Source organism: Polyodon spathula, chromosome 6 (genome assembly GCF_017654505.1).
Source record: "Polyodon spathula isolate WHYD16114869_AA chromosome 6, ASM1765450v1, whole genome shotgun sequence".
NCBI lineage: Eukaryota > Metazoa > Chordata > Actinopteri > Acipenseriformes > Polyodontidae > Polyodon > Polyodon spathula.
Window position 1 is genome coordinate 17,883,836 of NC_054539.1, and position 17,190 is coordinate 17,901,025.

Sequence of the window (17,190 nt, forward strand, 5' to 3'; positions counted from 1 at the left end):
CAAGAATATGTGATTATTCCCTTCGGTATAACTTAAACTCAATAACATAATATTTAGTAATACAACAAGTCTAGATACACAAAATGTGTCAAACTGAGTTCTCATTTGGCCTTTGCTTTCTACTTATGTAATGTGTTCTAAATTACAAAGCAATTATATTACAACTTCCAAACGGCAAAAGTGGATTAGTTACATTTGATTTTGGTGTTACTTTTCATATTCCCTGAAAAATATGCTGGACAAAATGTCATATAGCTTCCATTGTACAAAATAAATGCACATACACTGCTATTTAAATTACTTTGTCAAAATTCATTCAAGAGGTAGTTATTAAAAATAAAATGATAAAGATGAGGTCAGTAAACCCAGAAAGAGAACACTGTATATTTGATTTTTTTTTTGTATTTATTTTTTTCCCATTGCACAGTAATTTCTATCTACAGAATTCCTAAATTGTTTGTGGCAGCAGATAGTCATAAACATCCATGTTAAATTTGCATAAAACTGTACAAGAAAATTGGTTACAATGAGAAAATACTGCAACCCACAGATAAACCCCCCTCCCCCCCCCCCACCCCCGGATTGATGATGGCTGATGAGAAACAGACTTCCTCATATGTACATTTAAAATGAACAGCATCAAGAGTACTGGCGGCAAGTGCAATACATTTATTTGTAGAGTAAATAAAACATACTTGAAACTTAAAGAGAAAGACATAAAGAGGGCACATAGTTCTCTCATGTTCCCCAGAAGATAGAACTACCACGTCTGGAGTGTAATGTATAACCATAGTACAGAAAAGAAAATAAAAAAAGAAAAGAAAACAGAACCACATTAATACATTTACCAACAGAATACATACATCTTACTGCTGAACAGAAAAAGGAAAGACAGTAGAACTTAACAGAAATGATTGTAAACATTGAACAACATGCTTCTGCTACTGTGCAAGGAAAAAACTACAGTATATATTACATTAAAAGGATGTTTTTCCTGCATCTGTAAAATGACAAACACATCTGAAATGTCAAACAAAGGATCAACCTTTTGCTGTAGTTTTCACACAACGGCATTATCTCCATGAGATCAAAACTTTATTATTTTTTAAAACTAGGAACATTAACTCTTAAGAACCTTCTTGTTTTAAATTGACTATAACATCCTCTTTTTTAAACACTTTGACTTTCTCTTAAATGCACGTTTTCAACTTATTAAAGTAAAATTGTACATATACAAAATCTTTAAAATTAAAAGTATATATGTTTACATGTATAAATATAACTTACCATGAAAACAAATCAAAGTGCAGTCATTCATTATTCATCACCACTGACACAGTATAGCTTGTCTTTGTACGTTTTGGTCCTTATTAAAATTGGAATTATTTTACACACACACACAAACAAACAAAGAAAAAAAAAATTAATGATAGGCCAAACAGAAGTTCAATACATATTATATAAACACAAAGTATTTCCCAGTGAAAGTCTTCAGGTGGCAATAGTAGAAATTAATGCAACATGTAGCACATTTACATGCCCAAGCAATGCAAATCAAATTGTGCAGTAGCTATCAAATTCTTGATTTTTAATTTAAAAAAAAATGGATACAGTATTCTCAAATATGTTTTGCAATTAAATACATACCTACTGCCTTATAATTCCTACTACAAGTTAAGCTGTGAAGATGCAGTGGGACTTCATCCACTCGTACAATTACAGTACAATATTAAATCATTTCTTGAAGTCTCATAGCTTTTTTCGTGCTCTCAGAATCCCTTGGTTGGCCTGTATACATTTTCATGCTTCTGCAGTCAGGCCCCATCAGAACCTTGGTGTAAAGTAAGCGAAAGGGGGCAGTGGAGACTGTTCTATTAATACCTATTTAAAAAAAAAAAAGTATAATTCTTTGGCGTCAGACAAGAGCATGGCAATTTAACTTGTGTCTTTAAGCCACCATAACACTTTCAGATTTGTCTCTTGATTGTCCAAGTATTTACATACAACTGTAACAATGGCAGAATTTCTGAGTGAAAAAAAAAGCTTTGTCCGAAAAATAAACAAACATTTAAAATTGACGATGCACCAACATATAACACAAATAGCAGCAGTTTCTTGCACTTCATCAAAAAGGTTTGAAAAAAGAGAACAGTAAGACTTACACTGAAAATATCATTAAGGAAATATATTTCTCAACAGTATGTATGTATGTATGTTATAGCTATGGCCAAAAGTATTGTATCACCCTATAGAGTTGACAAATTTTGCTTCATAATGTCTAATGAAACCTGCTGAATAATTTTAGGTTAACATATTGAATTACATACTGCTTTGTAGTTTTTTATATCCTTAACAAAAAACTGACTGACTTATGGTTTCCGGTAGTCTTTTGTGGCATCATTTTGTAGTTTCTTTGATTATATGATATTTTACATAAAAAGAAACTAATAATACAATTCTAAGCTTTTATAATATATTTATATATATATATATATATATATATATATATATATATATATATATATATAATATATATATATATATATATATATATATAGACACACACAGAGTACTGTGCAAAAGTTTTAGGCAGGTGTGAATAAATGCTGTAAAGTAAGAATGCTTTCAAAAATAGACATGTTAATAGATTATATTTACCAATTATCTAAATGGAAAGTGAGTGAACAGAAGAAAAATCTACATCAAATCCATATTTGGTGTGACCACCCTTTGCCTTCAAAACAGCATCAATTCATCTAGGTACACTTGCACACAGTTTTTGAAGGAACTCAGCAGGTAGGACAAACATCTTGGAGAACTGACCACAGTTCTTCTGTGGATTTAGGCAGCCTCAGTTGCTTCTCTCTCTTCATGTAATCCCAGACAGACTCGATGATGTTGAGATCAGGGCTCTGTGGGGGCCATAGCATCACTTCCAGGACTCCTTGTTCTTCTTTACGCTGAAGATAGTTCTTAATGACTTTCGCTGTATGTTTGGGGTCGTTGTCATGCTGCAGAATAAATTTGGGGCCAATCAGATGCCTCCCTGATGGTATTGCATGATGGATAAGTATCTGCCTGTACTTCTCAGCATTGAAGAGACCATTAATTTTGACCAAATCCCCAACGCCACTTCTGACCAGACTTCTCCGGACAGTAGATGGGTGTACCAGGGTCCCACGGTTTTCTGCCAATTCTGAGCTGATGGCATTGCTGGACATCTTCCGATTGGGAACAGAAGCAAGCATGATGTGTCTTTCATCTGCTGCAGTAAGTTTCCTTGGCCGACCACTGCGTCTACAGTCTTCAACGTTACCTGTTTCTTTGTGCTTCTTCAAAAGAGCTTGGACAGCACATCTGGAAACCCCTGTCTGCCTTGAAATTTCTGCCTGGGAGAGACCTTGCTGATGCAGTATAACTACCTTGTGTCTTGTTGCTGTGCTCAGTCTTGCCATGGTGTATGACTTTTGACCCTAAACTGTCTTCAGCAACCTCACCTTGTTAGCTGAGTTTGACTGTGTGCTGTGATTTGACTATATATATATATATATATATATATATATATATATATATATATATATATATATATATATATATATATATATATATATATATATATAATCTGATCTTTAGTTGCTTTTGTGCATTTTCATTTGTGAACTGTGACATAAGGGCCTTATCAAGCACTATATTGCAATTTTTATAATTGACTTTGGATACTGTTTTAATTCTGGAAACTTAAAAAAAAATCTTTTGCTTAATTGCATTGCCTTTTACGATTTACGCAGTACTGTGCATGGGTAACATTTTGATTTCACTTATTTTGCTGTTGGGCTCGTTAATAGGGAATTTTACATACTGCTACAATACATAAAGGATTTACATGTACTGTTACATTCCACGTGTCGTCTCTTGGCAAATAGACACACACACATATAGTGCTCCCTCGCTATAAGGCTCTCGATTATAACACACCTCGGATATAGCGGTCAGATGTTCCTTTATTATAATAATGATAAAAAATACTATATTTTAACAAAAGTCATTTCTATCTGAACTACTGTTGTTCATTACTGTTAACATTTTATGGCCAAAAGCAAAGAAAAACACTTGAATTAATATCACAAATCTTGACTAATTTAACTATCGTACTAAATTCTAATTCTTTTTATGTAATATTGCCATATAATCCAAACAAAACATGCTTTGAAACAAAGGTAAATCAGTAGAAAAAAAAAATAATAATATATAAATATATATATATATATATATATATATATATATATATATATATATATATATATATAATTTTTAAATCAAGAAAATACAATAGGCCTACTTCTGATTTGGCGTGTCCAGCGTGAATGTTGAGGCCTAAAGTGTGTATCCTAGCAAAGCACATTCACGCACACTCAAGGTTTAATGCTAACCGGCAACAGGAGACCTCAAACTGGGTTCTAATTTGATGCATCGATTCACCACTATATACAGCAAATCAGTCAGGGTCTGTTTCTGTCTGAAATATGATACAGGTCAATGTTTTAATTTTCTTCATGATGCAATCCTATTTTTTTTATTAGAAGTGTTTATTCAAATTAAAAACTAATGCTATTATTTTATTAAAACATGTCTATGGACACTTTGTCTATTGTGAAGACATAACAATGGCAGGGATTATTTTATTTAACAAAAATGTTTAGTTTTTTCCTTTTTTTATTACTTGAAATCCACACAAGATTTAACTATTGTATTGCTTTCTTTGTTTTGTAGTTAATTCACAAGGGTAAATTAAGGCCTTTATTACTTCTGGGATATTGTCCTTTAATACAGTGTTACATATAATAGCTTTGACAACGTTTTGAAAATGAGCGCATATGAAACATGAATATTCCATTTTCGTCCCAGCACTAATAGAGATATAGGAGATTATATATAAAGTTTTGCATCACCCCATAGAATCAAATGAAACCTGCTGAATAATGTTACGTTAATATATTGAAATACATTCCACTTTGTTATTTTCCATATACTTAAATTATGGCTTCTGGTAGACTTTTGCAATATCATTTTGTAGTTTCTTTTATTACACAATGTTAAATAAAATATCAAAATTTTGTTCACATATATATATATATATATATATATATATATAAAATGAAATGTCTCAATCCTAAAGTTCTATGTGATGCAAAACTTTTTGCTGTGTGTATGGGTGTGCGCGGACCCCAACCCAAAATGCGACGGTTTGGGATTATTTCACAACCCCGAAATCTTTACTGAAAATCATCTGCTTTTGTACTTTTTAACTGTAAATAAAATAAATATGATCAGATAGTTTTATTTCAAAGCAACTTTCCCAATAGTTTGATACAAATCAGGGCCACCCTGGAGAATAATTCCAATTCATCTTGCTTTTACATGAAGGGATGAAAACGAAATAAACATGGTGTAGGGTAGAATTGTAAACAGTTGTTCTTTTTCTAATAGTTTTACGTAAAATTTATAAAGTGTTTAAAATTGTGGATGAACAGACAATAAATACAGTACAGTATGTTCCGTTCTTCAAGTTACCTTTCATTTCTCTTCATACAGGAGCTTCAGTTTAATACAATATTAATAAATAAATCCTGCATGAAGATAAATGAAAGCTATCTTACTTTAAGGAATGTACTGTATTGTACTTACTGTATGTTCATCCACTTTAAAACAATTATAAATTTTACATAAAACAAACAAAAAAAAAAAAACACCATGTACAAATCTACACCAGCTATGTTTATTTAGCATTCATCCCTTCATGTAAAAGCGAGACTAGTTGGATGTATTCAATGTAGCCCTAATTGTGTCAAACTATTTGGAAATAATACAAAAAACAAAACAAAACCATTAATGCGGTAACCCAATAAATACAGTTTTCAAACAATACAATTTATTTATTTACATTTCAAAAGTACAAATCTTCTTCATCAGATCGGCTTCGGCTAAAGTGATTTTTTTTGCATTTCGATGGGTTTATTCGCAAGAATCCCAAGCCGAACACAAAAAGATTTTGGGGTTCTAAAAATGTCAATTAACCCCACTCCAATGAGGTCAACCGGATCCCAATGGGATTGTATTTCGGCTTGGGGTCCTAACATATACAGTAGTAAACCTGCACTTGTTGGAGTCATTTTTGTCATTAAACTGTAGTGCAATGCTTTCAACATGTAAGTGCTTTTGTATCCATGAGACAAAAATAAATAAATCTATATACCAAGTCATATACTGAAACTGTTGAGATAAACAAGTTGCAATCAAAGCACACACATCAGCTGTGTCTGAGGTGGCGAACCGTTTAGAGAAAAAAAAAAAAAAAAAAACTTTTCTGCCATTAACTACCCTGCAGTTCTATATAAAAATAACTGTAAATACAGCAATTTGTAATTCTAAACAAAGGAGGGTTTTGGAAATGCACTTTAAAGCACCCTGGCTAAAACTATCAGACATTTACTTAATAATAATTGTATTTATCACTTAAAACAAAAAAACAAAAAAAACAATACAGAATGTATTAATACCATGTCTTCTTTCAATCCCAGCCCTTTTGGAGGATACTAAATTTAGTTCTGAGTTTGGTGACACACAACTAGAACAAATTTGCTACCTGCCACACTTAATTCCCACACAAGGATAATTCCATTAAAAATAATTCCTTTACAGTATATACTATTTGCAACAGTATGTAGAAGAATGAACACCGATAAAATTGAATTTTCAAATTATAGGTTTGTAAAAAAGAAAGAAAAAGAAAGAATAAACGTCAACCCCTTTCAGAAGCCACACTTTTACAAGTGATGCAACCTTGAACCATGCATTTAACTTATGGACTTTACTTTGCAGTATCCCTTTCACATATTAGTTTTGCACTTGTCAGAGCCAGGAGTGAATACAGAGTTGATATTCATTTTTAACTTTTTTTGTGTTTATATATATAAACAGAGGATGAAACTGGCAGCAGAGACAACAGCACAAAATGTTTGGCATATGAAACTGAAACACATGATAAAACCCAGCGCTGCCCTCCCCCCCACACCCATCCATTAGTCCTTGTTTCCCACTCCAGATCCTTACACTACACCAATCCTCAGCCGCCACAGAAAAAAAAAAAAAAAAAACCCAGAAAAAACACCTTTATATAGTTTTTGTTTTCAGTATGCTCCTCAGTTTCAAGCCACATCACTGAGGTGAAACAGTGTATGATATTGTGCTAGGAAAGAGCAGTACTCCATGATGAATCCCCCTTTTCCTGCAGAAATAAATGGAGGGAGAAGGACACGTTTCTTCCAGATGAAGCTGTTTACATTACCACAGTCTTTTTTTTCCTTTTAAATCAGAACTGGTACCACTTCTTATCTTTGTACTTCAGCATCATCTGAAAAGAACAGAAATAAGTAAAATGAATTCCTTATATTACTGACCCCCTGCAAACATCCCTGGGAGGAGACATTTAGAGGAGATCTTGTTTTTTAAAGATACAGCAGGGACACCAAAATGTTAAAAAGATAAAGCCATAAAAAAAGGTTGTGTATTTCTGATTACTTTACACCCCATACAAACATTGAATAATATTGCATGCCAGTGTGTTCCGCCTACATCACAAAGGATTGCTTGTGGGAATGAAGAATGACATCAGTGCTTACATCGTGTGCGTGTTTTGAGAATGATTCAGCACTGGCCATCATGGCTGCTGTCCTCTCATCCAGCTCTCCAAGTTTCTGTCCCCTCTCATCTAGAGCTATCCTGGCTCGGGCCAGGTCCCCCACGACCCCAGACGCTGCTCCCTTCATCCCTTCTATGCCCCCTGGGCCAGGGATATGTTGGGCAAGACTCCGAGAGGCCTTCCCAGCCACTGATTCACCAACTGCCAACGGGAGAGAAGAAATGGGAATCCCATCAGTGGGAATGATAATGGGAGAAGAGTACATTCCTGCTGTAACAGCTGTCCAGAGATTAATTAGATTAAACAGCTAATAAAGTCAGTAAAAGGTCTATTGTTTAAAAAGTTAAATGGGCAGCAGTTCCGCCAGATCAATTAAAAGCTGTGGTTGACTCACTGCTGAAGTTAAGACAGGTTTCAAACTTGTCTATTATAACTTATACTTACAAAGTTCTTCTCTGTCCAGCGATTGTGCGCCACCTCCAAATAGCCCTTTAAAGAAACCTCTGTTTGGTGCTTCGGGTGTTTCTACTGGTGTGAACAGCTCTCCCAACATCTCCTGAAACAGAACAGAAGATAAGGTGTGTTTGTATACTTTATTAATATCCAATTATCCTTTGCAATCAGGTGGCTGCTACATCAGGAGACATTTAAATTGCAGGATTGAAAAAAATAAAAGTTTACAACAAATTAATCTAAATAATATCTCTACTATCTGGATCTCTTCATGTAAAGGGCTGGCTTTTATTGCATAGGAAGTAAAATTACACAAACTCGAAACAATGCAAATTTATGTCCTTGTGTATCCGACAAGGGCAATGTTTCTTAACAATTATGTACTATGCATTAGCAGAAACGAGAGGCTTGTCTCGTCAGTTCAAGAAAGTTTTTTATTACAGGAGATGCCTGTAAGACAAGATGCCAATTAAAAGGTGGGTTAACGGTTGATTAAGTTAGTGGACATGCTGAGCAGGCAGACAGGGAGATAGCTGAAGTGTATTGGCCTTATTAAGTAAATAGCAAAAATTAGCCACAGGGGGATATTTAAGGATAGCAAGATAACAGCTACATTTAAATAGATTTTATACTCGTTATATTTATATCCACATATCTGTCTAAACCCATACTGTTATCTTTAAATCTACAAATATATTTGTGCTATAATGAGGACACACTTACAGTGTGGTTGAAATAACAGCAGACAAGTCTGTATCATTTTATCCCTGATGTATTTTTGTATTTCACTGAATTTAAATACTGACCGAACGGCATTCCGGTTCATTATTACACATAGTAAAAAAGACTGACTGTCTTTATTATGCTGTAGATGCATTTTTCTTTACATACTTGCATGCTAATACTGGTATACAAGCACTTGTTGAGAAACTACAAAGTCCACAATGCAGTTGACAACACTCAACTTCCTGCAAAATGAATGCAAATTGCTTTGCTTGTTTTTCATGATCCAATGTCAACATTTTTCTGTATATGTGGAACAGAAGACAGTATAGGAAAGGTGAAGTTCATTAAGAGATGTTTCAAATGATAACGTATAACTAACCTGTGATATGATCATTAAAATATTTATTTATCACGTTTATTTTACAGCATTTACAGCGTTGTCACATTCAAAATTGATTTTTCTCGTCATTATAGAACATTAGGTTATTATCATAACCCTGGTTCCCTGAAATAGAAATGTATCCATTACAATGCTTTGGTCACTGTGCACATTCTATGCAGTAGGCTGAAGAAAATTTATGGCGCTGAGCGACATCCTGCACACATTTTTGTTTCATGGGGGTGGAGACAAGCGTACTGACATCACGGGCATAAGACACAGCTTCGGTAGAGGTGTTCAGTTGAATCGTGTGTAATAGGTTAACCCATTGTGTAATGGATACATTTCTATTTCAGGGAACCAGGGTTATGATAATAACCTAACGTTCCTTTTAAAGTACAAAATGTATTGCAAGGACATGACTTGCAGAACACCTGCCATAGTTATATGGCACAGTAACGGCACAGAACGCAGGCATCAGCACTCTGGTTCCACAGGCAGGGTTCCAAGGATTCAGGACATTAAGCATGTAAAACCTTGTGAAAGTTGGCTTGCTCGTAGGCAATCTCGACTGTCTCCATGATCCAATTGGACAGCCTCTGTTTTGACAGGGCTTGACAGGGCTGGGCAGGAGCCTTTCTGGGCAGCAAGCGAACCAGCTCTGGTGGATTCACGTGCCTTTTGGGAGCTCAGCAAAAGTTCATCCACCACTATACCAAAACGTATGGCCTGGTGTGACTGGGTTATCCAAAAGGGAGGCCTTGTCCCTATCAGGCACATGTGCCAGGAACAGCCAAAGCTGCCGTCGAGTAGTTATTAGTGCTGTGAGGCCTCGGCCAAGAGACTGTCCATTATATTTGGACAGCTGCAGCAGATGGTCATTGACCAGGTTCAGCTCCTCTAGCATCTGCTGGAGGGGCCTGTGATTCACGGACAAGCTCTGTACAAGCGTCGACTCGAAAGCCAACAGGATACTCGTGCAGTTACTCAGACGGGTAGCTATAGCTTCTGCTGAATAGGCCTTTTTTAACATTGCCTCCGTGACCTTGCAGTGCTTGTTTGGTCATGACACATCTTTGGAAAGGACCGCCTTGTGTGCTTTGTACAATGGAGACAATGGATGCTGCGACCAAGTTGATTGAACCTCATGCAGAAAATCCAGATGGACAGGGGGCATAGAGGTCCTTCTAGAGAGAGCTGAGGGCTTGTCAAAAACGGAGCACTTCGGCTTGGACTCTTCAGGCCACGGCACTTCCAGTGCTATCTCTTTTCAATAAAGCCATGAGCTCTGCGGAGAAGGGGAGAGGCGCTAGTGGCTGGCCAGGACAATGACCCCAAACATACAGCCAAAGCCACACTGGAGTGGCTTAAAAACAAAAAAGTCAATGTCCTGGAGTGACCCAGTCAAAGCCCGGACCTCAATTCAATTGAGAATATGTGGAAAATTGCTGTTCACCAAAAGGTCCTCATCCAACGTGACAGAGCTTGAGCAATTTTGCACAGAAGAATGGGCAAAAAATGCAGTGTCCAGATGTGGAAAGCTGGTAGAGACTTATCCAAATAGACTCATGGCTGTAAATATTGACTCAAGGGGGTGAATACTTATGCAATAAATTTGTAGATTTTATTTTTCACTTTGACATTTGTGTTGATCAGTGGCAAAAACTCCTAATTAAATCCATTTTAATTCCATGTTGTAACACAGTAAAATGTGGAAAAGTGCAAGGGGGGTGAATACTTTTGAGAGCCACTGTATATGGAGTGTGTTGCGCTACAGGAAGTGGCTGAAACCCAGAACTTTTTATAAGATTTTGAGAAACCTGTCGGGACACCGGGACCTTTGGTGGAAAACCAGGACGTTTAGTCACCCTAGGTACAGTGCACTGTACAGTATGGTATAGTATGGTATGGTGCATGGGGGCACCGTACAGTACACTATAATGCACGATACGATATGGTATGTTGCGATACGGTGCAATATGGTGCGTGGCACAGTACGGTACGGTACGGTGCACGGTGCACTGAGGTGTGTGCTTAAGATCATGCTTTATGTTAATTAACCATGCGGTTTTCCAAATGCTCTTTACTCACCCACAAACACATATGTGTGCAAATAACTTTTCCAAATCTTTTTTTTCTTTTACCTTACACAAATGGCATTGTATACTAAAAATTACCTTTTTTTAAACTAATATACCAGTATGGATTTTTTCTTTTTTGGATTACATTTGGATTAGCTGTTTTCAAGATACAAGTAAAACTCTTAAGGCTGATGCACTCATGGCTTCTCTACATTCCTGTCACTTGGAATAAGCATCTCCAGGTTGGGATAATGAAGGCTTCAAACGCTTAACCGTAACAAAATCCCAAAGAATTTCTGCGAGTACCACCCAACATATCACATTTAAAGCCAATATGGTAAAGCCTTATGGAGATGTTTTCATTAACAGCACATGTTTCTATGTGTGTCATAGTCTGTAGTCCTGTTTACATCCGATTATAACTGCATGCATCACTAAAACCCAGACCCTTTCACTGCTGTGCTTTCATCCACAATCCTAGATCTGTTGAACAAGATACAGTACAAAATTGACCATTTTAAGCCAGTTGTGTTTCTGCCAGTCCAAGCGATTGTAATGGAAACTGGTATTCATGGTTTATTGCAAAGTCTAAGTATCTCCTACATTATTTGTCATATGGAAATGATCACTAGTGACCAAAATTATAAGGTCCATCGACTACACTAGGCTCCTAAATTAGTAACCCTCCACTCCAATTATCCAATCTTAGTAGCCTGCTGATGGCACAGAGGCATTTGTGCAATAATTGAACTTCTTAATTTATCTATGAGGTTTTGAAAGTCTTACATTACTGAGAAAATATAACAATAAATCTACTTCAGGATATCTTAAAAAAATGTTCATGTATAATTCAAAAACACAGATGATGTAAGGAAAGAGTAAGTGTGTTTTGCTTCTTACCTGCAAATTCTCACACATGTCTTGGCTGTAGGTTATTCGCTGCATCTCAGTGGGTGAGACGAGATATAAAGCCTGTCCGTTGTTGGTAAAGCAGAAAGTTCTGGCTATCCGCATATCGGTCAGGGGCAGGTAATTTACATCCAACAGCGGTCTTAGACTTGGCAAACTTCAGTAGAGAAAAAAAAAAAGGTTATACCACTGAATGCATCTTAATTTGCTTACTTTTTACAATACCTTTCATACATGAGGATTCTGGCTACCACGCCACTATAGTTAGGGTTGATATTTAATACACTGAAAAATAATTGCAAATGAGCTGCAGTCATGTACACTTTCCTCATTAAATGACCAACTGAAATTGCAAACATTTAACTAGACTAGAACATAAATAACACATTGCACGGGCCGTACTATGAAAAAACGGGCCACCGTGACATACATCAACAGCTTATATAGTCGTTCATCACAGTAGATTCAAAATCAGACAAGTACTTCATAATATAGCCTACAGCGTTCAACTGTTCAGCCAATAATGTGAAAACATAGTGGTCACCTCGAATAACTTCCTATAACAAATATCCATGCTCATATTCCTCATTAAGTAAACAACAAAGAACAGTCACAAGGGGTGATTGTTAAAAAAAAAAAAAAAAAAAAAAAAAAAAAAAAAAAGAGCAAATTGGTTATCATTACATGGTATACCAAGTTTGATGTGTCTATGGGCAGGCCTTTCACAATCCATCCACAGGGGATAATGTGTACAAATCAGCAAAGATGCAAACCTTCAGACCTTGCTTATACAGTACTGCCCCTTCCTTTCTGTATTAAAATATCAATATCGCAAGACTACAGGTATACAGGATACTTTGTAAAGTTCCTTGAGATGGCTTGCCATGGAAGGTGCTCTATAAATAAATTTGACTTGATTCCTCACAACGGTATATTACATAAAAGTGAAAACTTTTTTTTTTTTTACAGTACTGTATGCTAAACAGGCAATAAAATGGGAGGTACTGTATACAATTTTTTTTATCTTTGTTTATTATACAAGGTGGTTGAATGTAGGTCAAAAAATACACCAGTTTTACCAGTGTTTTCATGGAAGGAAATAAGTTTGACTTAAAACAAGACAAATTACTCTCTGAGACTACAGGTTTCATTTTCAAAGAGTCACAGAACGTATTCTTTAAAGATGACCCAGTGTTAAGCCCCTAAAACCTGAATCATGTTCTGTTTGTTCTTACCTTTTCCATAATGTGGGGCTAGTTCTGACAAGCTAAGTTCTGAAGACATGTTCTCATACAGAATTGTATTTAAGCACACAGCTACTCTAAATCCCAAATCTCATTCCTTTCCCCTTTTCTCAGATGAGATACTTGTCGACGGCGTATGATTTACAGCTCAGCTGTTTGCTTATGGAGTAGTGCTGCAGATTTTATTTTCTCTTAATGGCAAAACTCCCAAAAGCTCAAGTAAACCCTCTAAAGTTGTGGAAATATTAATACAATAGCAGCTTATCCTCAATAAGGTTACAGTGTTACCTTTTACTGGAGCAGTGATGTATGTAGAAGTGACAATTATGGATTATGGGCTGGTCAAAGAGAAAGGATTATAGCACCTTGGAGGTATGACTGATGTAATTATTCTATTCAAATGACAAATTTGCTTTCAAAGAGGAAAAGGACAATGCTTATACACATGCACACACACAATCATGCAGGTTTAAATTTGCAGTCAATAATTCATTGGTTCATAAATGTTACCGGAATGATAACAAAATAAGTAACATTACCTTAAAGTCATGATATGTCCATTAGCACAGAAACAGGCAAGGCAGATGCTGTTGCTCATTTGCACCATGTCAGCCCGGAGAACAAAAGAAGTCTCTGTGATATTGTGTTTATATATGCAGTTCTGGGATGGCAGTGCGATAACCTTGGCTTGTTTTTCTGAACAGATCACTGCATACTGGTTTTCACTGATTTCCTGAGAGGCTGATGGGGAAACGGACACAGGCCGTCGTTTCCTTAACTTGTCCTTTTCATCCTTATCGTTGGGGGCGTTGGGCTCACGCCAGGGCTCGCAGGCTGGAGGATACAACGCTCCCGTTGAGTCTAGAAATGACATCCTCAAAATAGCCCCTTTCAGTCTTATTAATGTACCTAAAGGACAAATAAAAACACAACGGTAGAATCATGTAAGGTGTAATGTGCCCTACATCCCTAAATTGCTTAGTCTGATGCGCCCTCCTTCCTTGACAAGTGCTTAAAGTTTTAATCCCTAAAAAAGAAAGAATAACAGGATTATCACCGATTCATCACACTAGGGCTTTGGTTAAATAAAGACAAACTGCATTGATTTGGGTCCAATTTTAAGAGATGGACCTCTGCAAGTCCCCCCCCCCCCACTTTTTTTTTGAGCAACAGCAAAAACAGAAATCATCAACTCAAACGTAAATATAGTTGCCTTACACATACTTTAATCTGAGTTGCTTTTTACTAAGTTTTCCAAGTTTTTTTTTCCCCATTTTTGTGGTTGGTGTGAAAAACTCAAGTTTCCAAAAGGCCTCAAATTAGTATTTTATGCAAATGAAAATGTATAAATTGATATAAGCTTTTGAAATTAGGCACAGCTCAGAAACTGTGCCTGTGGTGTCACATAGACACTTACCACTGGGCAAAATGATGACAGGCTGGAGAAGCCTCTGTTCTCCTGCGGGCGGGAGGTTCAGTACGAAAACCAGCACCGTGCCCAGGGTAGTGCCCACCCACAGGCTTGGAACAGTGGAACTATCGGTTTTCCGTGTGAAGGTCTCACAAAACTGGAATGATGTGATGGCCTCCTGGGACTCTTTGTCGATGCTCGTTACACTGGAGCTTCGCGAGCGACTGAACGAGCTGTCTCTGATATCTGGGAGACGTGAGAAGAGGAAGGCAGGGAAGCCAGTGAGAGTATGAGATGGATACAGACACAAACTGCTGCTGTAGGTTAGTGAGTTAGTACGCCCACTAAAAATGCAAATGTTCCCACTTACAAATATCAGACAAGTCATTTTAAGCACAGACAGTCAAATATTACTTGGTTATTGGGAAATGGTAAGAACATCTTTTTCAATTAGTTGGAATATTTCCTAGATTTCCTTTTTAGTTAGTAGATCACTTCCAGACAAGGCACACTGGCAGGTAACAGTGTTTAAAAATCAGCAGGACACTGATGAATCAATACACGAGGTGGTGTTTTTTTTTTTTTTTTTTTTGCAAAACTGTTTCTGGAACTGTTCAACCCTCTTGCTGAATGAAAATTGTGATCTGAATTAAATCTCTTGCAAGAAACACTGGATCTGCAGGTACAAACAAAATTATCAGTGCCGACGCAAGCCCATCCCTGTGACATACCCAGGAAACCAGAAGAGAGCAGGACTTTAAGGTAACATGCTTTTACATATGATTATCTGTGTCATTTTTAAACTGGAAACAAATGTGTAGTTTCCACTGTGTGAATTGTAATAATGTTCTGTAGATGCAGTAATATAGTAGTATGTACAGTGCACTCACATTAATGCAGGCACAGTACATGTGGCAGTCCACTTGTTATGGGGGGGGGGGGGAATAACCAAATATTTTTTGTACATTTTGCAGTCTTCTTTAGCATAGACACATATACAGCTTTATATAGACAATTTGCTTAAAATACACAGTGCACATACTGTAGAACCTGTCCCCCCTTCTGTGAGTATGCTGCTGAATAATGCTCCTGTTTTGACACCGGCACATTTCTAGCAGTGGAAACAGTAACATGCATTCTGTTTTAAATCACTTTAAGTCTCATGTTCCTTTGTATGATAAAGTACAGTAAGTATGTTTATGTGTACTTCAACTCTGAAGCAGCAATGCATCATTTACTTTTCATGAACATTTTTTTTCTTTCCCTTTTGTTTATTTTGGCCAGCAGCTTGTACAGTATATCTGAATAAAATGGGTGCCTACACTAACAGCAGTGTACTATATAAAAGAAGAAAAAAAAATCGATTAAGTGTTTAATGCATTACTTGTGGTTTTCTTTTGTATTTGACCCATTTCCTATTTCTGGATAAAAGAATAATGCTGTCTTCTGGTTTTAGATCCAAGATGTGGGGAGACCACTGTATTCAATGTCTGTTAACATGCAAAAATGCCAGGTGCCAGGTTAAAGCTGCACCCACACTGGACAAAGCGATGCACGCCATGTCGCCGAATGACAATCCACACCAGACGTGACTTGGAAACGATCCAAAAGACTGGAAAAAAAATACATGACCCCGTCCGTGCATTCCTATTGGACAATCTAGAGATGGCCTGTTCCATTACAAAACAGGTCTTGTTTGGTTACCTGACCTCCGGCAACTCTGTTGAAAAATAAAGGTTACTGAGTTACTGAACATCTCTATAAATCCAACAGTGTTATTGTTATCATTATTATTATTAGTAATTGTACAGTTGTAGTTGTAGTATTTTTTTTCGCGCTACCAGTAGTAGTAGTAATTTGATTTGAAGCCCCGTACGTCTTCAGCTGTCAGAAGACTGCTGGACAATAGTAGTATAATTGAACTGGCATTTTCAACAACATTATTTTATTTTTATACATTTACACACATATACATATATACAGCTCTGGAAAAAATTAACAGACCACTGCAAAATTATCAGTTTCTCTGGTTTTACTATTTATAGGTATGTGTTTAGGTAAAATGAACATTTTTGTTTTATTCTATAAACTACTGACAACATTTCTCCCAAATTCCAAATAAAAATATTGTCATTTAGAGCATTTATTTGCAGAAAATGACAACTGGTCAAAATAACAAATAAGATGCAGTGTTGTCAGACCTCGAATAATGCAAAAAAAATAAGTTCATACTCATTTTTAAACAACACAATACTAATGTTTTAACTTAGGAAGAGTTCAGAAATCAA

The 17,190-nt window shown here is 36.3% G+C and overlaps 1 protein-coding gene across 11 annotated transcripts in view; it reads right to left on the bottom strand.

The window, feature by feature from the left end:
- Positions 1-6,939: 6,939 nt before the first annotated feature.
- Positions 6,940-17,190, bottom strand: part of LOC121316948 (syntaxin-binding protein 5) — a 138,812-nt gene continuing 128,561 nt past the window's right edge. For all 11 annotated transcript variants that reach the window (XM_041252350.1, XM_041252351.1, XM_041252352.1 and 8 more), the window contains 6 exons: positions 14,909-15,148; positions 14,031-14,400; positions 12,239-12,404; positions 8,144-8,255; positions 7,680-7,900; positions 6,940-7,411 (listed from right to left, as the gene is read on the bottom strand). In XM_041252350.1, the coding sequence (XP_041108284.1) occupies positions 7,370-7,411; positions 7,680-7,900; positions 8,144-8,255; positions 12,239-12,404; positions 14,031-14,400; positions 14,909-15,148 (1,151 nt within the window). In that variant the 3' untranslated portion in view covers positions 6,940-7,369. The remainder of the gene's footprint in view (positions 7,412-7,679; positions 7,901-8,143; positions 8,256-12,238; positions 12,405-14,030; positions 14,401-14,908; positions 15,149-17,190) is intronic.